Source organism: Saccostrea cucullata, unplaced genomic scaffold (assembly GCF_032062105.1).
Source record: "Saccostrea cucullata isolate Sc308-1 unplaced genomic scaffold, CSIRO_AGI_Scuc_v1 ctg6158, whole genome shotgun sequence".
Taxonomy (NCBI): Eukaryota; Metazoa; Mollusca; class Bivalvia; order Ostreida; family Ostreidae; genus Saccostrea; species Saccostrea cuccullata.
This window is the reverse complement of record NW_026928764.1, coordinates 2,056-25,443: the sequence shown is the minus strand read 5'-3', so window position 1 is coordinate 25,443 and position 23,388 is coordinate 2,056. Positions and strand designations below refer to the sequence as shown.

Here is a 23,388-nt window from a genome sequence, read left to right as displayed (position 1 = left end):
AAAAATGTATGGCGTCCCTTTCAAGTGAAATATAAATTATTCCTAACAGTTAGAGAGTACAGTATAAGCGAGTCATAATTGTATATCTCTGCCATAATAGAATACCAACGTTATTATAAAGAAGAAAATAAAATAAGAATAAATAAATACGGGAAAACAGTTTGAAAATAGCTAATTGAAGGTGAGTATCTTTTTTTATATCAATTTAGCGTGAAATTTTTATTCAAAGACACCGTAAATTTTTTGGTTGCATTTTAATCGATACAAGATATGCAAATTTGCCTTTATTTTATGCATTTGTGTGAAAATTGAGAGCGAGAAGTCATATGAACAGGATTTTCTTTTTTGTTTTTTTTTTGGTAGGGGGGGGGGATTAAAATAAAAGTCAAATGTGTACATCTTTTCATGAGCTTATAATACATTGAATTTCTCAATATAGATCGAGTTACAGTCATATTGAAAAATGAATTACATAGTCAAAATTTCACATTTCTTACAGTTTTTACGTTTATGAACATGTCAATGAACAAACTGAGATAATGGAGTGTTCAATTGCCTTGGAAACTCTTGTCTTATTTTTTGGGAATATAATTCCTCATCGGACATTAAAATTTCTTAAAAATTGTAGCCACTTCCTTTCTTTATTATACTATTTGATAACAGGGTAAATTTTACCTCTTTACCTTCTATATTTTTTTTATCTATTAGATATTCTATATCGCTATCTTATACCTCATTATAATATGCTAATACAACAAATAATCTGATTGGTTCTAGACAATTAATCACAGTTTTCTTTTAGTTATTTCATATATGATACGTATTAATGAAAGTGTGTGTTTAAAAAATAAACATGAATTCTAGTTACTTGTAGTCTCATATTGTGTTAGAAAATAACAGGTTGCTTTTTGTTTACCTACAATGTTTATGATTTTTATTTGATGAATAAATCTTCCCTACATTTAAAAATATATGACCGAGTTTAACCGACCGTGACATTCAAAGATAGGTCTCTTGGACACATGTAGAACACAGTCGAGGTTGTTTTGTCAGAGGTGGTCAAGAAGCCTTTAGCCCCCCCCCCCCCCCTTTGAAGTCGCCAAGAAATGGTAAAATATTGATTACTTAGCGAAATTAAACGATCAACAGTTATGTTCTCTCATAATTCGTGAAACTATCACTGTCTCTGCTAAAATGTTGAAGACATATTCTGCAAATGTGTATGAATGATAAATAAAAAGAGAAAAGATTTTCAAAAAAAGAGAAAGAGGGTTCTTTTAGCCGAAATTTTGGACATTTTTATCATTACATTATTTATACATTCTTAAATAAATTTGATCTAAGCACAAGATGAATGTGAAAATTATTAATGACGCATAATTAGATACGATAGACAGTCCCTTGTTTATGCATGGCAAATATCTTGTGTGTGAAATGTGTTTCCGTATAATTTGATTTATTTAGAAATTGCGCATGTTTGTCGTGTTGATGTGGAATTATTATAAATTTCCGAATTCTGATACTTTACAATTCTTTTGTGTTGGGAATGATTATTACGAAGATGCATATGCTTTCAACATAAGGAAAAATATAAAGCAAATCGAACGCCTTTTTGTGTGCAGATCATGAAATGTACTGAGCTCCACGGGTATTTGTTGTACCGAGCGCATTAATCTTGACGCCCAAATTCTTACTTGGCTAGTGATACCTTTAGAAAACATGTGTATCTAGATGAAAGTTAACTCGGCAACATGCGCCATCCCATTGTTTAAGTTTTATTATGTGATTACACCTCCTATACCCGATTTCGCGGATTCAACGATACCCTAACATCGAGTATTATACGCGATTTCACGGATAATACCCGATTTCGAGTATTCTCTCCGACCTGTTTAAGGACAGGTGATACAAACAAAAAATGGATGTCTGGATTGGTGTATATTTTTGATCTAATTTCATTGCAAATGATGCAAATAATAAATTTCTAGAATATAAAAATATTGTAAACCTTCTGTGACGTTCAAAATTCTATCCTTCTGAAACAATTCTTATCATTCTATACAAATATTTTTCACTACAAATTCTATTTTCTGCAACTTTAAATTAAAACAATTAAAACTACGAGGTGAAACTTATTGAATTTATTCATTAAAACACGACCCAAGTCGTTATTTTTAAAATTTCTGACAAAAGTTTGTTTGTAACATCTGTCCTTAAAAACTCGGGCTATTTTGATAAATGTAACCCATAATAGCTGGTACTTGACACCTGTTCTGGATTTATACGGAAAAAATCTATAATGAAAAAGTAGATCTGATGGTACATGTGAAGCACAGCTCTGTATTACACAAATTTTTTTTCGGAACCCCCCTCCCTCACATCAAAAACCGTTGCTACAGACCTCTATCAAACTGTATTTTGATTGCTGAAGTATCAAATTATTTTGCAAGCCTTTTTTGGAAAATGCAAGTAATAGGCAAAATCAATAAAATTGTCTTCGAAGACGAATTCAGAAATGATGCCTTTTGAATGCAGGAGAGACAACGGCGTCAAGGATTGACGTCGGATTATTGTGACGTCATAAACGTTGATTTTTCTCCGCACCATCGGACTTTGGCGTGTCAGACCATCGCACTTTAGCGTCAGCACGTCTAATAGGAAACGAGCCATCTGGACTTTGGCGTGACCATTGGACTTTAGCGTCCGTAATGACAACAAACCATCGGGGTTTGGCGCAGACCATCGGGTTTTGGCGAGACCATAAGATATACTAGTACGTGATTCAGTACTTTTAATTTGGACATTTCTTGGAGGATATGATTTCGTGTGTGACTTCATACCTCGAAAACAACAAGAAGTAAATATAATGTAATGGAAAATTTTTGATTTCACAGTATATGATCTTCTTATTTTACTTTAAATATTAAAGCAAAAACGGAACTTAAATGATAAAGAATTTGAATGCGTGAAGGTTAAGACATCCGAATTTTCTGTGAATCTGTATCGAGTTTAACGAGGCCCGATCTACTTGATCTGCGCATACGTTTTAACGCAGCGTCAACTCAGGCACGTCACAATACCCTTGACTGCCGTCACAATTGAACACAATAACGTCACAATTAAAATGACGTCAAATTGCGCTAAAATCTTTCGCTGATCTTGCTTACCCGGTAGCTCTATAGACTATGCATTGAAAGCTTGAATTTCTGTTTTTTTTTTAATATTTAAATCAATAAACAACTTTGGAACCTAATTATAATTTTGAGGGATCAATTTTTTGGTACAGATTCATTAATTTTATCCTGTTTTATTTCAATTTGTGAGTTTAAAAAACAAACACTGCAACTAAAAGTAAACGATTTTAGTCTTTCTCTTTGAACATGTTGAAGTGTTTATACACACTCTTTTTACTGCGGACTTAAATATGCATGGATTATCTTCAGTTTTAAAAAATAAAACTAGTCTATAAAACCTTGAAATTGAACCCCCGAAATATTTTATTTTTCTATAAATTAAATTACATGATATTAGTAAAAATCGCAATTTTGTCGCCTTTACCCCCCTCCTCTCTCTACCCCCTTTTTTCACGTAAAACAACGTCGCGTCTTAAAATTATTTCATAATGTAAGAATTATTTATTTTTTAGAAACTAATACAGTATTGCAATCGTTTGCTTGTGTTATGTAAACCCATTGCGACCTATAAAATACGTAGTTGGATAAAATAAATCCAAATTTTGTGTTTTGAAATACTTTCGACTTTTAACTGCAATAAAGGCTACCTCCAATTCTCTTTTCATGTTTTATAAGAAGAATGAATTATTGCATGATATATGTAAAAAACAAAGAATTTCATCATGTATTTTTTTTTAATTTGTAAATTTCTTTGTTAATTGAAGAGTTTTAGTATGTAATTGTGTATAAAAACACGAAAAATGGTCCATATCTTGACAGTGCCCCCATTTCACTACAATAAAGGCAAGGTAACAAAATTTCATTCTAATTTTTCAAAGCATAAACATACAAGTATATTTCCAAGAATTTAAATTTTTTATCATTCCGTTTTCATAATTTTCAACTAGATCGGGCCTCGTTAAGGAAAGATTTTATTATTTCTAAAATGAGTATAATGTAAGGGTTGGCTTCAGTTATAAAAAATAGAATATTACACGATATAATGAAAATATTGGGGAGGGGATGGATTGGTGGGTCTTTATTTGAAATCTTATGTTTTCGTCAAAGAGGATGATTCTTCAAAGTTTAAATTTATTAACTTCCAAAAACTAGCTCCAACTTAATACTAAGAATAGATAAAATTTACAATCATTTTGTACCTTCTGACAAGGACTGGTTCAATTCATTCAGAACCCGCCGATCGTTGTTGAGCGTTTCATTTACAGACACTGCAAAACTCGAGAACTTGTCCTCCATCTTTTTAATCTGTCTGGCGAGTAATTCTACGCCACTGATCTGTAATGTTGCGTTCATTTCATTCATTTGGTCTTGGAGAACCTCAATTCCTTCAGTCAGTCCTCGATTATTGTTTTCCAGAATCAAAGTTTTATTTCGAATGCCATTATCAAGATCTTTCATTTTTTGGAGGTTATTTTCTACATCAGTCACATGGGATATATTCAGTGTATTTATTCTCTCCAATGTGCTCTGGTCCGATGACTTCAACGTCTCTATATCATTTCGAACACTTCTTTCCATTTGCTTTATGTTATTGTCTAATAAATCAAACTGTTTTTCAAAATCCGAATTTTTCAAGGCTTGCTTAAGATTTTCATCGTGGAGAACCGAAGTCTTACTTTTTATTTTCTGATCTAGATTTTGAATTTCGTCCTTTGTAAAGTTTTTTATATCATTCACTTTCCCATACACCGCCTTTAATTCCTCTTTAAGTTTGTTGTTTTCTTCCTCCATATTTTGACTTTTAGTCTCCAAATCCTTCAAATCCTTTGTCACCTCACTGAGCTTTGCCTTTGTATCCAGTCTATTGTTTTTGCTGTCTATGGCATCCATCACTAAATTCTGTATTTTTTGCACCATAGAGAAGCGGACCAGACTTTCCTGATTCAGAATATCACGTAGGACGTTGGACTCTCTACCTGACACGATACTGGGCAACATATTAGATTTGTCAGATGCTTTTTCAGGTAATGGTGTCTGGCAAAAGGATCCGTACACGGAAATCGATAACATTAAGCAAAGTATTTTTAGTGATCCCATTTTCACGGAAGTTTCTGATGGGTAAGAAACCGTTTATATAGTGCAAGACTAGGCGTTGATTATCTAAGCAATGCGTGTAGAACTCAGAAAATTAAGTGTTTATCACTGAAAAGTTGAGAACTTTAATATTAATTTGTTATAAACAAATTGAAATAATAAATTATCAAAGGTATATCACACAGACAAGAGTGTTGGCTTGTTTGTTTATTGTTCGGGCGGAGACATTTTAAAATACTTTTTAGATATACTTTCAATCTTTTATTGAAAACTTTGCTATTTATATTCCATATCTAATCACTATTTCCTATGTTTCTCCTGAGTCGTTAATGCAGAAGCTTTCGTATGTATCATGAAATGTTAAGTGGTAATTGAAGTATCCCTTGGAAGATGTAACATCGGTAATTGAAAAAGTTTTAGGAAATAATGTCTAATTTTATACGTCGTGAATTTTCTGTCTCTCTATCTCTCTCTCTCTCTCTCTCTCTCAGTAAAACCTATATAGGTGCAAATAACACTATAGTAACCTAAATATATACGCGATTTTTAAGTAAGTTTCGTTTCTCGTTTTAATATAAAACAGATTATCTTTCCAATTAAGTTTTACATTAAAATAAATATACAAAAGATAGTGGCCAAGGACTAAAGTACTGAAAGAAGCTTGTAGCGACAGTTTCAAAAGTGGAAGGAGGGCAAACCCCCCCCCCCCCCAAAAAAAAACCTGACAGCCAAAGAAAAAACCTAAACTACGAAAAAGAGTGTATTTACAGTCCAAGTCAAAAACCTAATTAATTGTTATGGATTTTGCCAGAGTTACACCTTACAAGGACAAAAAGTGTGGGAGAGGGGAGAGAACCTGAATATAAAGGAAAAATTATTATAGCAAAAGTACTATATGCAGAAATAGTGTAGGGGCGGAGCATCTTGCACTATTGAGTTTTACGGATCTGTGGAAAATTACTAATTAAAATGAAGTTATATATTATGAAGATATGGAGAAGATACTTTTTTAAAAACATTTTTTTCATTCATATAAATACGAGTTTTATATCATAAGATTCAATTTTAACTAAATAAGAATAATGGTATTCAATCTGATATATATTATGATCATAATACACTTTTGACACGTTGCATTAAATTGATATCGATATAATAATTTTCACAATGCATGTAGATATATGCATATACAGAACTTACATTAGCACAATCATTCTCAAATAAGGTTTGCAAAAGCTTAATTAGGTTTTTTTTTTATCTTTCCAACCGTATAACAAACAAGAAGTCCATATTTTTATAAATTTCTAAAATATTTTCCAGTCGGGATCAGATTTATTTAGATCGTGAGAGGTACAAATTACAACAAAACCATCTTCTTCCTAAATCTAGCGATTCCTTTCCAATTTCCATTAAGAATATAATCAGATACTATTTGTTCTATGCAGACCCTTTCTTGAAGATTTTATCTAGATTAAAAGACATTAACAAGTCACGATTTTCATACTCATAGATATTTTTTAATTAGCAAAATATCTTGGTATCTGGTTCTCATATAAAGATTTATGTTGTATTTCACCACATTATCACATATGTGTGCTGTAACAATATTGTGGCTTGGAAACCACTGTTCTGTAATTATTTATTGAACTGCAAGGTTTTAACATAAACAAACAGTTCTGCTATGTTGCCTTTGTCTGCAAGTAAGGTTCCAATATAAAACACTTTTAAACTCTTTATTGATCACTTTCATTTCAAATGTAATATAAAGTGTTTATCTGTTCCAAAAACTTAAAAAGGATATTTCCAGTCAAAATTTCTCTGAAAAGGGTACGGTAGGTTGTGAATTAATATAAAACAAGTACCTTTGGTTTTTTAATGGAAGACCCATCTGCACATCTTACTCCCGATAGTTACTCATTGAAATAGTGAAAAATAGTCTTATTAGCAAAATATTTTAATTACTGAACAAGTTGTCAAATTCACAGTTTCTGTTCTATAATTTTTTTTAGTTAAAGTGAAAATTAAGGTAAAAGGTGCATTAATTTAGTTAATTTAGTTGTTCGGATAGTTACTGAATATTTCTCCTGATTGAAAATATATTAAATGTATATATATTTTTTTGTGGATTTCATTACAGCATTATCCATTAAAACAAAAAAAAAATATCAGGGACCAAGCATTATTTTTAAAATGTATATGTGAGAAGGGATGGGAATGAAGTAATGAAGTTACCAAGTTACCAAAATATTCATCAAACTTTGACAGTACAAAAAGAGAAATACTGAAAGTACCGGACACTATGACTGAAAAAAAACCCAGGAGGTTCGCAACCCATACGAGGGTTGTCCCGTAAAATCATGGACAAGTTGTCTAGTGTCAAAAATAAACATCACTGCGGTCTGAAATTTTCACTAATATTTAGTACATATTTTAGAAATATACATAGCAAATTGCAGATAAAGATATGCATAAATAAACAAATTATGAGATTTTATGCTATGTATTGTTTCACCTTACGCAGCATGGATTATAACGTCAAAGTGTCTAAAACAGCGTCACGTTTTATCTTTGCTGAAAATGAAGTTGGATGAGTCCGACTTAAATTTAGGAATTTCATTGATACACATTCTTTAGTCTCCATAAACAATCGAAGAACCAATTGGCACCCTCATGCGATCTTCTGAAGATTTATTAGTAAGTTATTCTCACTTTCATTCAACTAATAGAAAATCTCATATTGGCGGTCTACTGTGACAGCGTCTTTTGCTATTACATTAGGAGTTTGTCCGTATGTTTTGTACTCCCCAGGTACTCGATCAAACTTAGCTAAGAAAACTCCTATTTCATTTGTATACTTAAGATATGGTGATATTTTTATAATCTTTTTTCTTCTATGGTCATTTCAAGTCTCTTAAGGTGTCATTACAACATCGAAAAAAAACTGAACTGTTCTCCGGTGCGCCGTAACGTTATAAAACGTCGCCATTTTTCGTGTGTTGTGTTTACCACTTTCCCATTTCGAATGCTCGAATAACTGCCAAAAATTAAGCAAATGCCTTAAAATTTTTACAAAGACTACAAAATTGATTGTGGAATTGAATTAGGATAATTTTAATCCAAATCTTATTTATTTAAAACTTTTATTTTGAATTCAAACTTGTGTATTCTTTAATAAAACCTTGTTTTTTTGACCGTGCGCCGTAGGACAATACCTCGTGCACATTCAAGCATAATAAAATCTTTATATTTGCCTATATTTTATCAAAAAAATTATCATGCACTTAAATATGATAAATAAACATTTACTGAAATTTTCAGCGTAGTGCGCCCATTACTTTTTGAGAAAAACGCTTTGTCCACGATTTTATGGGACAACCCTCGTAAGTGCTGATTTAGTCCGGACTTAGCCTACGCTCGTAAACTTTTTTGAGATATCGGCCCCAGGAGTCTTAATTTGTGTCTGTCATCATCATGACATTGTGTAGCGCTTTTTCATTTTCTTACTGTAAAATTAAACAATGTCGGGTATTTCCAACCAGTCAACAGACTGTTTTCACTCATAATGTTTAATGCATGACAGTCCATCAGGTTCCGTGGCATCTTATATAACAGTCAATATCATTTCATGTAACAGTCAACATCATTTTATATAATAGTCAACATCACTTTATTACCTGCCCTCCTCCTGAGCCAAATACTGTAAACCAAATTTTATTCGCGATGACTTTATTTCGCGATTCACCTAGGGAAAACTGGTTCGCGACGATTAATTTTCGCGATCAAGAGGTTTTGGATCTGTTATTTATAGACACAGAGGTTTTAAGGACCGGTTCGCAGCGAGAAATATTCGCGATGACGAGGCTCTCGCGAACCTCGCGAAAATTTCTCGCACGCGAATAAAAGTTGGTTTACAGTACTCTTTCATTGTAATAGGACAAACTACTACCTAAAATCAAGTATTGATAACAAAAAAATATCATCCACAATCATCAACAATGTAAGAAAGGTATGGAGATAAAGAGCAGTATTCAATCTCAATGTCCATAAACAATATAAATAGGAGCAGAGCAAACACGGACCTCCGTAACATCAGAGGTGGGATCAGGTGCCATGGAGGACTGAGCATTCCCGGCTGACCAATAACACCCGCCGTGTGATCCTTGTCATGATCGTGAAATAAAGGGAAAATGCGCCGTCAATTCAGTATATAAATAAAAGACTAACAATAAGTATGAAAAACGTCAGTCAGCATTTGTCTCAATGATAAATAGTATTTGATGACAGGGGTAGTGTAGCGACCATAAAATCTAAAAAATGTTGACGTTAAGTATAATGAATATAGGATGCTATAATTTCTTGAATTAGCATATTTAAAAGTATGTTTCCAAGGTAACAGAGAAACAAGCCGAAAAAAAGTCTTTTAAAAGCATCACTTAGAGAGAAAATGAACAAGTGTTTTGGTTATATTTTGACCTTGACGTTAAACGAGACTGGTGATATTCTTGTTTCATCAACTTGCTTGTTAAAAATCATAACCTCGTTTTAAAATTTGTTCATACGTAGAGCATGCTCTTGCGTATCGAATCAACTGAGATATATAGACTCCGTATGCAGGTGATGAAGGTACATGTATATTGCTGCATAAGCAAAGGAAATTGACAACAGAAATGTTAAGTCATCAAGTTAATCATATAGCTTAGTTGTTTGATTACCATTAACGTCTTTTTCAAGTAAAATATCCAAGTATGAAACAGATGTGTCCGACTCTGTGGTATCTTTTTTCCCAGGCTCACCAGGATATATCGCATCGACGTAGAAATGGAATTGACCATTGTTAATTGACAATACGTCGTCGAAATTTTTAAATGTCGAGTTGAAGGCCACAGCAAGTTGTTTTTTTTTTCACGCATAAGACTTTGTACAAATTCTGCTTCATTTGAATATAAAATAGGTCCGCTATTAACGGAGTGCAATTGGTATCCATTGGAATTCCAATAGAATACCTGGTCTCCAAAAACGACATAGATATTGTGAATCAAAAACTCAAGCATCTCTTTGATGTCAACTTCAGAGTACTTGTGTATGCAATCAGAATGTGTTTAAACAAAATAATTTTGCAAATGACCAATGACCAGGTAACTAAATTTACGAGTTACATTTTTATTAAAAAAACAGCTGTCAATGATATCAAAAAGCTTGTACTTTAATTTATCATAGGGAATGGCTGTATATAAAGTTGAAAAGTCATAAGTTTTTAAGTTGTTGCTTTTAGAAAATTCTTGTGATTGCTAATTGTCCAAAAGTTCTTTGGAATTTATGAGTATCCACATCTGATTCACACCACTTCTTGAAAATATTGTTGCACAGTACTTTTGAAAATTTTTATTCACTACTGTCGATATCTTAGTGAGGAATAACGAAAGAGGTTTGGTTAAACATTTTTTTTGGAACCCACAATGTATCTTTGTAAGGATTTTTATGATGTTTCGGAGTCCAATATATATAGGGTAATTCACATTCATTTTGGCTCCTTGGAATATTAAAAATATTTTAAATTGACATATAATTTTGAAATATTTCTTCTTTAGAAAGGGAAGTATGAGTAAAAGTAGGTTTACCACTTGTAGAATTAAATCTTCTAAAAGTTCTTTTAAAATACAATTTATATAATGAGCCTTACAAACGAAGACAATGTTATTACCTGCTTTGTCGGCAAGGACCGGTACGTACTGATAATGTAATCTATCTAATTATTTTTTCACTTCAGGGTTATTGAATACAGAAGGGTAGATGTTTTTATTGCCCCTCAATCTTTTAATACTCGACTTTAACATGGATCTGATACATTTAATCCATTCTGACAAGGTGTCAATGTCCTCTTGTTCATATCTCGCCCATCGTCTGGTGTAATTTTCAACAGAATCCTTAATATTTATGAAATTCCGACGCCAATTGAAGGATCGGGAATACCCATATTTAGGACCTTTTAAAAAAAGTGATCTAAGGTCGTCATTATTAACTATATTTACGTCACCTGTAATAACGTGTCCAGTAGGACAATATAGTTTAAGGGCGAATAAGAACATAGAGTAAATAAAACTTTAATATCAATTCTTTTTTTATTCGTTGTTTTCAGTGATTCTTTAAACAAACCAGTACAAAAAAAACGACTCTGCAACCTCCCGTTGAAATCTTAGATGTGACAGGGACTCCGCTATGTACCATTTGACTCAAAAAACTTGTCCTTTGACATTCGTTATAAATCATACAAGTTCTACATGCCTTGCGTATATGTATAAATTACATACATTTACATTTTATCATTTCGTAGAAATGTGTAGAGATACTGAAAATTTTGATTACTTTGTAATATATGCATTTAACTGTATGTTCTTGGGGTACATCCTACGTAAATGAAGCTTGTACGTAGATATGCCTAATGGTATATTGTACTTTGTCTTTTTAGAAACATTTTATTTAAGATACCTGCTTATATGTTCAATATTTATTAATAATTGCTCAAAACGAAGAACTGATAATTTTACAGAATTTCATTAAAAAAAACAGATTATAGCTGTCCATACCACCAATCTACATCATTTAGTGAGATAAGTAAATATTCAAACGTTGCTTATACTGTTTGAATTATAATCATGAAAATTTAATTATATTTCATAATACATTATCTAATTCTAGTCCCTGCGTCTGATCATAATAACAGTCTTTTTTTAATGATTCAGTATGTTTCCAGTTATACCATATCGTGTATTCCCAACCAGACAGAGCTGACTGCGCGTACTGACCGTTAAGATTTGCATAGGCACAGTTTCTGTACCACCAGGCTCCGTGATATGTTGTAGAACAGTCACCAACACTCCCGTCGTTGTCCTGGTCTTTAGTAATAAATCTATATCCGTTGTTATAAGTCAGACCGTCACCTGTAGTAGAGTATTGATAACCTAAAATTAAACTGATGTCAATTAAAGTAGAACAATTATCAAAACTGTATTCGTTATTTTCCTGTCTATTGAACAACTTCTAAATGACTTTAATTTGTAACGTACAAATGTGTATTATATGCATCATACGTTTTAGGACAGATTAAAGAAGGCAACTTCTATTATAAAGTTTAAATGTTAGTTGATTAGTGGGATGTTACTACATAAATAAAAAAAGTTTAGTATCAAAAAGCTTAAACTGTCTCTTTTTTTCTACATTGTACAATTCAGACATACTGTAAACCAACTTTTATTCGCGACGACTTTATTTCGCGATTTACCGCGGATAAACTAGTTCGCGACGATTAATTTTCGCGATCAAGCCTATTTTGGATCTGTTGTTAATTGGCACATAATTTTAACGGACAGTTTCCCGGCGAGAAATATTCGTGATGACGATGCTGTCGCGAACCTCGCGAAAATTTCTCGCACGCGAATAAAAGTTGGTTTACAGTATGTTTGACCATTAATTTATCAGTTATAATTGGTTTAACCTGTGTAAAAGATTCATTGGTTTGTGACACCGGGTTTCTAAAAAAAAAAACTACGCTTGTCCATGGAATTTTTGGGACAACCCTCGAATGAAAATGATGTTGTAGAAATTGTGATTGTGCTTTCTTTAATTTAATTTTCACTGACATACATCGAGTATAAAAAATCATGCTGATCTCTGTCTTGCTTGTAAAGAAATTTGGTATAAAAAAGCATCTGTTAATCACCTGTGGCAGTTAATTTTATTAGGTATATATGTACGAAAATTTACAAAGAGACTTGCCTGTGTAAAGACGAATAATGATCCCCATCGAATAATGACCGGGGGTCATTTTTCGACAGCGAAAAATGACCCCCGGTCATTATTCGACGTAGAAAAATGACCCTTTTGCCCGTAGAAAAAGTGTCCCTTCCTAAAAATTTGCAGAACCCACGTGAAGAAAAATGACCCCCGTAGAAAAATGACCCCCTGTAGATTAAAGCTAAAATTTTTAGGGGGCAAAAAAAAATGGATAAAAAAGCATATTGGCCAAAATGCTCACCTGAGCTTATTGGGAATGAACTGATGATATGTTGATTTCATAACAATATACAATTATAGCTATATTTTAAGGTAAATGCAATGATTCAGAATCTACAGGAGTATAAAAGATTTATCAAGCCTTAAGGGTTAGGTAAACATTGTTTTTTGATGGTGGAAATCATCGAACTGACAGAAAAAAATCAGCAGGATTATATATTTCATGTATTATATCCTCCGCTTGAAGAGCGGGAGGGTATATAGTGATTTGGATGTCCGTCCATCTGTTACGCTTTGAGGTATCCATCTCTTATCCGCAAATCCTCATATATACAAAAAGATGTGTTTGTGAAACAGCTATGCCCCTGTATGGCAACATAGCGAAGATTAAACTTTTCTTACATGCAATTTAAATATATTGTTACCCAAAGTAGGGTCTTCTCACAAGAAATACAACTGCAAAATAGGAAAGCCCTAGCACCACTTGTTCAAAAGTAATGGCTAAGGATAAGTTTTTGAAAGGTAGGTTAAACTCAAAGGTCAAAATTGATGATTTCTTAAGAAAATGTTTAATGTAACAAGGATTACATATGTGAAGTATAAATACCCTAGCCTTTACCGCTCAAAAGTTATGGCCAAGGTAAAAAAAAAATCATAAGTACGGAAAACTCCAAGGTCAAGGTCAAAAGATCAAGGTTTCTAGTATCCAATGAAAGGTAATGCCAAACAACTACATATTTGAAGTATGAAAGTACTAGTATCTACCGTTTAAAAATTATGGCCAAAGTAAAAATTTGGCATTTTTGTGTAAAATTGGACAAACTCCAAGGTAAATGTCAAAAGGTCAAATTTGGTGGTACCCAAAGTAAGGTCTTGTCACAAGGAATATACATATTAAATATGAAAGTCATAGCTCGAATAAATGAAAAGTTATGATAAAGGTTAAGGTTTTTGCGGACAAACAAACCGCCAGATAGACAGACGAACATACAGACGAACATGATAAAACTATATACCCCCCGAATCTTCGATAACGGGGACATAAAAAGAAATGGTCTTCAATTAACTTTTCATATTAATATACATTATAAAGAAGATTACAACAATGAAAATGTTTGTTCTGATTTTCATATTAAATTCTCTGAAAAATATATTCAAAACTGAGTAAAAGGGTGGAGTAAAACAAGAATTAAGGTAGAACCTATGTCGGAAAAGTCTTTGTCACAAGATTTTCAAACTTTTCAAAATGATAAATTAGTACTTGCTTATCAATCAGTTAAGATATCATGATATGTTTCCTTGTTTTTTAATCTAGAACAGGCTGTGAAACTTGGTATGGTATTTACATACTGCGACTTCACATTTTCAAATATTTTGGGGGGTACTTGTCATAAAGGGAATATGAAAAATCACAAAAATACTTCTTCAAACATCGTCGTTTATAAACTCTTTTAAGTGAATAATATTAAACAAAATTTTATCAAGAATAATTTCTTTTTTATTCAATTAACATAAAAGGTAAGTCCACCATTAACAAAAATAGTCAAATGAACTCTATTATTTTTAGTCAATTATTCACCCTATATTTGTAAATATTTTTTTAACGTCTTTGTCACAATGTTTTCAATCTTCAATATGATGAAGAACATAGCCAAATGATAAAAAAAAAATGATTAAAATATATATACCTTTCCCCTCTAACTAATGAAAGATAGACTATTTACCTTTTCTCATATTCTTGACCTTTTTGCACTTACACGGGATTTAATAATTAAATGACTGTTTGGGGTTACTTTCAGATTAAATATTTATCAGAAATTGTACTTTTTCTTTAAAAAGATCATATTTAATAGAAAAATTGTAATCAAACACCAAGAATATGAATAGGTAACAAATAATTGTTAAAAGGAATGCACATCATATCATTATAGATATCACAAAAATGTACAAACGATCAAACGATCTACAACACGTACATCTTTGACTTAGACACATTTCATCAAGATATTACACTATTTAGCTGGCAACTAAAGATTTCTTACGATTTATGCATTCCTTCAAAATGGTTACATACCATTAATTCAAATTATTACGAAAGTTGTATATACATTGTAAGTTCATTACACTAGATAGTCTTGGGTTTGTCAACTTCAGGTCTAGATCTAGTAAATAAAAGGTGCCTACATATTTTCTCTTATTCCAGAAATATATTGCCATTAAGCATTATAAACCAAAAATATATGAATTGAATCAAGATTATGTTGGCATGATTGAATTCTGTGAATTTCAAAATGCAGTGTTTTCTACCATTTTTATTGAAGCTGTCAAGTACGGGAAAAAGTGGCATTGAATTAATTGATATGACGTCTGAATGGGTTAGCACAGGTTTAACACATTTACAAGTTATGATGTCATACGAAGTAGGTTCTACGTTAAAAGAAATGTAATGAATACTGTGTGCTAAATCAAAAGTTTATGTCTACATGTATAGTTTTTGCATTAGAATGACTGTGTATTTTACACTAGCCCATAGCTTTACAGAGCATATTTGTAGGTCTTATACTTACCCCACCCCCTTTCTTATTTAGGAGGAAGTCGATATTGAACAAAAGCAAAAAAAAAAAAAAAACACCCTACCTTTATTTTTCTATAAGAAGGAATTAAAAATAAGCTAAAAATAATCTACTATTCTACTAATTTTTAACTGTTACTTTGCCACAATAATTTCAATTATACCTCCACCAACATTTAAAGTATGCTTGAATCATGGCGAAGTAAATTATGATATGATAGTACTTGTGTTTAACTTCATTTCAATAAGGCTTAACATCATTTCAATATTTTATCTAGAGCATCTTTCAGAATTATTGAAAGGTATAGAGTTTTATTTATATTTTTGCTTTTCATTTATTATTATTTTTTTGTTTTGATTTAACGTAATGTTCTTTTTTTGGGGGGGGAGGGGGTAAAAATTTCCTCCTCTTTCATTGTCAAATAGGATTTGCCAAACTTAAACAAACTAATAGTTGAAATGACGGAAAATTTAATTTTTCCTATTAAAGAATATTTAAACCTGATTTTTGCATGGTTTGATTTCTAAAAACAAGTGGAATATCATTCTTTAAGCGAACATTATAAGGAGGAATATTAAAAAGAAATTTTATTTACTTGACAATTAAAGAATCTCTTTTCAAACACAATTTTAGCATTGAAAGACTACGTGAATCTCTTAATTATTTCATACGACTTTTTGTATTTTTCTGGTTACAGAAAATGTAAAAATTAGTTTCCCTGTAAAAAAGATATCGAAGAGTGTATATTTTGTATCACTTTAAAGGGGGTCATTTTTCAATGGGGGTCATTATTTTATAGGACTAACATATAAAATAATGACCCCCTTGGACCCTTTTTCTACAAAAAATGATTTTTTTCTACGGTTGGGGGTCATTTTTTCTCGTTGAAAAATGACCCCGCGGTCATTATTCGATGGGGGTCATTATTCGTCTTTACACCGGATGTGAAGGGGTTAATATAGGTGCACAGTTTCACTCCTTCCCGACTTTTATGTCGGTCTTTCCTTTCTTCACATTATAAGAGAAACTTCGTAATTCAGTAATTTAAAGACAAATGATACAAACTTTTTTTTTTTAAATGACAAAAAATCAGCAATATCATATAGGCTGATTTTTACCATTTTGCTTTTTCTGATAAAATTGACCTGGTTTGGTTTACTTTTCTAAAGTTTATTTTACACTTTTAGCACCAAGGTAAAATATTCTGAAATTTGTTTCCATCTGTAAACCTGTACTGAGTGTGTTTTGTCCATATTTGTAATTATATTGAAATACTACTAATATTTTCTTTCAAGTCTATTTCATTTTCCAGTTCTTAGGAGAAAAATTCTTCTCCATTTTCTAAACTAGTGACATGATATTAAGTCTCCAACAGAGAAAAAAATGTTTGTATCATCTGTGCTAAAAGGACCAGAAAACATTTTCATTTGTACCAAACAATAATGCCTTATGCATTCCTGTAGGAGTGAATTAAAGGATCAACATATTTGATCACACTTAAGCAATAAAATGTTTTCTTTGATTGTTAACTAGTACAGAAATGCATATCGCAGCTGTTGCAGAAAAAATACATAACCCGCATAAGCGGGTTAAGTAATTTTTTTCTGCAATAGCTTCGACATTGGTTCCTGTACTATCAACCAAAGAAAGACATTTTATTGTATTATATTTATATCTGTTTAAATGATCATTTAAAGTAGGATTAAAAAGATTGATTATTGTATTAATAATGCAAAAGTCTTTGTACGTTTCATTGATGGAACAGCCAAGAAATCTGTACAAGTGACATGCCTAGTGTAGTTTATGCACTGATTAACGCAATGGGTTTCTTAAGAAATAAAGGAGAAAATATTAACCACACTTTTGAAAAAAAGATAGTTGATAGTAGAATAAGAAGAATTTTCACTGTACAAACTGTTGTTGTAGAAATTGTGGCTTCTATAATTTCAAGTTCACTGACATACATCGAGCTATACTCCTACAAGTAAGAGCCTCGGTTAACGTCCCTACGCTCCTTATATTCCTCACCAATTCCAAAGTATCTCGCCGTGAACTTCTAGCATGCTGGAGTAATATCGAGTATAGAAATTCATACTCATTCCTGTATGTCTTGGAAAAAATATGTAATAAAAAAGCATCCGTTAATCACTTGTGACCTTAAATTTTATTAGGTATGTACGAAAATTTACAAATAGACCTACCTGCAGTTCCTGAGAACCCAGACACAGTGAGTTTGTATTTACTGTCTTCATTCCCGACATAAAATGTGGAGTACTGAGCGTATGCTTCAGCGCCATCAAAACTTTTCAACTCAACCCGGATTTCCCGGTCTTTGTTCTTTGTCAACTTATAGATTGCGTCATTTCCTTTAGAAATATTTTAAAGAAATATCTTAAATTCCAAATTCTTGCTTAAATTCCGACACTGCGTTAAGATAGGCACCTTATAATGTCAATACATATCAATAAAGCACTTTTTTGTGCGCAATAAATATACAGTTTTTTCAATGGGTGGCACTGTAGCTCTCCGGTCTATCAATATATTTTTTTTTCGAAGAGCTACAGATCTGCAGCTAAGTTGATTCGATATGCAAGAGCATGCTCTAAGTATAAATAGTTTCTAAAACGAGGTGAATTATTAACAAGCAAGTTGATGAAACAAGAATATCAGCAGTCTCATTTAAAGTAATCATTTCGTAAGTTCTATGGTAGAGACAATGAATGACCTTTTTAGCAAATACAATTTATCATTGAGTCAAATGCTGACTGATGTTTTTCATACCAATTATTAGTCCATCGTTTATGCACAGTATTGACAACGGATTTTTCCATTATTTCCCGATCAAACCGGTAAGGGTAGCCTAGTGGTAGAGCGTTCACTGAACAGTAGGCCCGTGTTCGATTCTCCTTTGCGGCATACGTAAGAGTAAAAATAGGTAGTGACTGTTCCTTCGCCAAGCGCTCGGCAGTAGTAGTGAAAGTCACGGGTCTTTCGGATACGACCTTAAAAATGTAGGTCATGTGTCACGGTATGCATTGGCATGATAAAGAACCCTCACTGCTCAATGGCCCTGAGTGCTGAGTATAGTTCTAAATTAAAGGTCCTTCACCAGCATTCGGTGATTTCTCATTATGAGTGAAAAATTCTCGAGAGGGACGTTAAACAACATACAATCAATCAATCAATCAACCGATCATGACAAGGAGTACACGGCGGGTGTGACCGGTCAGCAGGGGATACTCACTCCTTTATGACACCTGATCCCAACTCTGATGTTTTGGAGGCCCGTGTTTTCTCTGCTCCTGTTTTGTATTCTTTTATGGACTTTGATATTGGATACTGTTCGTTATCTCCATATTCTTCTCCATTTCCTTCATTTAGATAGACAAATTATAATGTAAATGTTAAATAAACTAAACTCACCAATCCAGTAGTTTGTAGAGGATTCCCCAAATCCTTGTTTATATTCTGACCACGTCTTGTAAAAATCTGTAGATCCGTCTTGTCTTCTTTGTATAGCCTTTAACAGATTAAATGATGTTTAATTTCTTTTGAATGATTTTAAACGTAAGTAATTGACGACGTGTTAATTTTATTTGAAAAACAGATTTAGATTCTATGTTTCGTAAAAGAAACATCTTAAAACACTAAGTAATTTTATTTTCTTGGGACAAGGAGTGGACTTTTTTGTCACTTTTTAACAATCTTTAGTTGTACTCATCGTCCACCCTCCTCCATCTGTACTGTCACAGTAAAGAGACCTTACTACTGAGGCTCACACTCACCGTCCACCCTCCTCCATAAGTTCTCATGTCACAGGAAACAAATCTTACTACTAAGGCTCACACTCACCGTCTACCCTCCTCCATCTGTACTCATGTCACAGGAAACAGATCTTACTATTGAGGCTCACACTTACCGTCCACCCTCCTCTATCTGGACTCATGTCACTGTTAACAATCCTTACTACTAAGGTTGACACTCACCGTCCACCCTCCTCCATCAGTACTCGTGTCACAGTAAAAAGACCTTACTACTGAGGCTCACACTCACCGTCCACCCTCCTCCATCTGTACTCATGTCACAGTAAACAGAACTTACTATTGAGGCCCACACTCACCGTCCACCCTCCTCCATCTGTACTCATGTCACAGTAAACAGACCTTACTATTGATGCTCACACTCATCGTCCACCCTCCTCCATCTGTACTCATGTCACAGTAAACAGACCTTACTACTGAGGCTCACACTCACCGTCCACCCTCCTCAATCAGAACTCATGTCACAGTAAACAGAACTTACTATTGAGGCCCACACTCACCGTCCACCCTCCTCCATCAGTACTCATTTCACAGTAAACAGACCTTACTACTGAGGCTTACACTCGCAGTCCACCCTCCTCCATCAGTTCTCATGTCACAGTAAACAGACCTTACTACTGAGGCTCACACTCATAGTCCACCCTCCTCCATCAGTACTCATGTCACAGTAAACAGACCTTACTATTGAGGATCACACTCACCGTCCAACCTCCTCCATCTGTACTCATGTCACAGTAAACAGACCTTACTACTGATGCTCACACTCACCGTCCACCCTCCTCCATCTGTACTCATGTCACAGTAAACAGACCTTACTACTGAGGTTCACACTCACCCTCCTCCATCTGTACTCATGTCACAGTAAACAGACCTTACTACTGAGGTTCACACTCACCCTCCTCCATCTGTACTCATGTCACAGTAAACAGACCTTACTACTGAGGCTCACACTCATGTCACAGTAAACAGACCTTACTACTGATGCTCACACTCACCGTCCACCCTCCTCCATCTGTACTCATGTCACAGTAAACCGACCTTACTACTGAGGCTCACACTCACCGTCCACCCTCCTCCATCTGTACTCATGTCACAGTAAACAGACCTTACTACTGAGGCTCACACTCACCGTCCACCCTCCTACATCAGTACTCATGTCACAGTAAACAGACCTTACTACTGAGGCTCACACTCACCGTCCACCCTCCTCCATCAGTACTCATGTCACAGTAAACAGACCTTACTACTGAGGCTCACACTCACTGTCCACCCTCCTCCATCTGTACTCATGTCACAGTAAACAAGCTTTACTTTAGAGGCTACCGTTATCATGTATACTCCATCAGTTCCCTTTAAACTCGGGTATTTCCGTAAAATATCCCAGCAACTATGACAATTAATTGAAAGCACTGCAAAACAAAATGTGTTTAGATGTAAAAGTGATTTATTTAATTTTTAACATCCACTAATAATAAGTCAGTGATTGATTTGTTGATTGTATGTTGTTTAACGTCTTCTGTTGACAGAAAAAACCCGCAATGAGTCCAAAATATTGGTCAGGAATTTTATTATATAGTCATTGCTATTGGATTATTGGGAATATATTCGTTTATTTTAACGGGGTCAGTTTTCCTGGTTTATTGGGGGGGGGGGGTATTAATTTATATTTGAGGTTGTAAGATACATGTATACTATAACGTGATTTAGTACTTTGTAATGTTGACATTTATTGGAGGATATAAATGCGTGTGTACCTCAAAAACACCAAAAAGTAAATATTAATTGCGATTTTGAGATTTCACAGTATTTAATCTTCTATCTTTAATCTTAATATGAAGCAAAATCGGAACTTAATAAAGAATTTAAATGTGCGAGTAAGGTTAAGATATTTGAATTTTCTGTGAATCTATATTGATTTTAAGAAAAGATCTGATAAATCTAAAATGAGTAGTTTTGCAAAGTTTGGCTTCAGTTATCAAAATATATATACAATAATTCTTCAGTTTTTTAATTAATTAACTTCCAAAAACTAGCTTCAACTTAATACTTAAAATATTAAATAGAATTTACAATGATATTCTGTACCTTCTGACAAGGACCGGTTCAATTCATTCAGAACCTGCCGATCGTTGTTGAGCGTTTCATTTACAGACACTGCAAAACTCTCGAACTTGTCCTCCATCTTTTTAATCTGTCTGGCGAGAACTTCTACGCCACTGATCTGTAATGTCGCGTTCATTTCGCTCAATTGATCTTGAAGAACCTCAATTCCTTGACTAAGTGCTCGATCATTGTTTTCCAGAACCAAACTTTTATTTCGAAAGCTATCATCAAGTTCTTTTATTTTTACGAAGTTCCTGTTTACTTCTGTTACATGGGATTTATTCAGAGTGTTTATTCTCTCAAATGTGCTCATGTCCGATGACTTCAATGTCTCCATGTCTTTTCGAACACCTCTTTCCGTTTGTTTTATAGTATTATTTAACAAATCAAGTTGTTTTTCAAAAGCTGCATTTTTCAAGGTTTGTTTAAGATTTTCATCGTGGAGAGCTGAAGTCTTACTTTTTATTTTCTGATCAAGATTTTGAATTTCGTCCTTTGTCAAGTTCCTATTGTCATTCACCGTCCCATACACCGTCTTTAATTCCTCTTTAAGTTTGTTGTTTTCTTCCTCCATATTTTGACTTTTAGTCTCCAAATCCTTCAAGTCCTTTGTCACCTCACTAAGCTTTGCCTTCATAAGTTGTCTATTGTTTTTGTTGTCTATGGCATCCATCACTAAACTTTGTATTTTTTGTACCATAGAGAAGCGTACCAGACTGTCCTGATTCAGAATGTCACGTAGGACGTTGGACGCTCTACCTGACACGTTACTGGGTAACAAATTAGATTTGTCTGATGCTTTTTCAGGTAATGGTAATTGTCCAAAGGTCCTGCACGCGTACATAGAGAGTATTAAAATAAATATTCGTTGACACTCCATCTTTGTTACTTATGCATAAGAGGGCATTTTCTTGGTTTTATATTGTGCAGAACTGGGCGTAAGTTATCTACGCGATGATTGACGAATTGAGATAAATGTGTTTTACCAAAACGATGAAACTTTCAATCTTTGTTTATAATGTGCAGATTGAATAAACACATATCAAAGACGAGGTACACTAATGTTATGTTTTCAGTTTTCTACTTTTTTATGAAAACATTTTATCCTGGATCTAATCACTAATATTTACGTAATATCCGAGTCAAGTTAGTTCAAATAATAATTTAGTTCCTAATTGAAATCCTGTTTGTAGACTTTTAAAGAGACCCGGGTCTGAATCATGAGTATTTGTTTATAAATTAAAAACATGATAAGTAAGCATGAAACGTGAACATTTTTTGGCAATTACGAAACGAATCATATGTATATCCTCAAAATCTTTAAATGCTCTCTTTCTCTCATATACTTTCACAAATATCTCTTTTTCTTTTAATTGAATTGGCTTTCCTTTTCATTTTTTTAGAAGTGTCTACATGTAGACTGCTTTGTATGATGTCGCATCATCTTTGAGAACTTCAATTTATGTATTTATTACACGGTTATTGTGTGTTTGATGACCAAACTTTTATTTTACGCAACATTTAAAATTTGTCATATCTATGAGGTTACCTTTAACAGTGCCTATTTGATATGCATTCATATTTTTATTGTCATCCACTGACCAAGTTTGATATAGCATTATTTTGCTTTTCATCCCATATACTGTAATCTTT

The 23,388-nt window shown here is 33.2% G+C and overlaps 1 protein-coding gene across 2 annotated transcripts in view; it reads right to left on the bottom strand.

Annotated features, from left to right (window-relative positions):
* LOC134278669 (angiopoietin-related protein 7-like) overlaps window positions 1–22,595 on the bottom strand; it is a 29,335-nt gene extending 6,740 nt beyond the window's left edge. Inside the window, exons 1-3 of one of the 2 annotated variants that reach the window (XM_062760968.1) lie at window positions 21,718–22,595; window positions 20,896–21,041; window positions 19,235–19,331 (exon numbers count right to left, since the gene is read on the bottom strand). In XM_062760968.1, the coding sequence (XP_062616952.1) occupies window positions 19,235–19,331; window positions 20,896–21,041; window positions 21,718–22,579 (1,105 nt within the window). In that variant the 5' untranslated portion in view covers window positions 22,580–22,595. Of the gene's footprint in view, window positions 1–4,333; window positions 5,183–19,234; window positions 19,332–20,895; window positions 21,042–21,717 lie in introns of those variants that run through there. The other variant, XM_062760969.1, reaches the window with a different exon arrangement.
* Window positions 22,596–23,388: the final 793 nt, after the last annotated feature.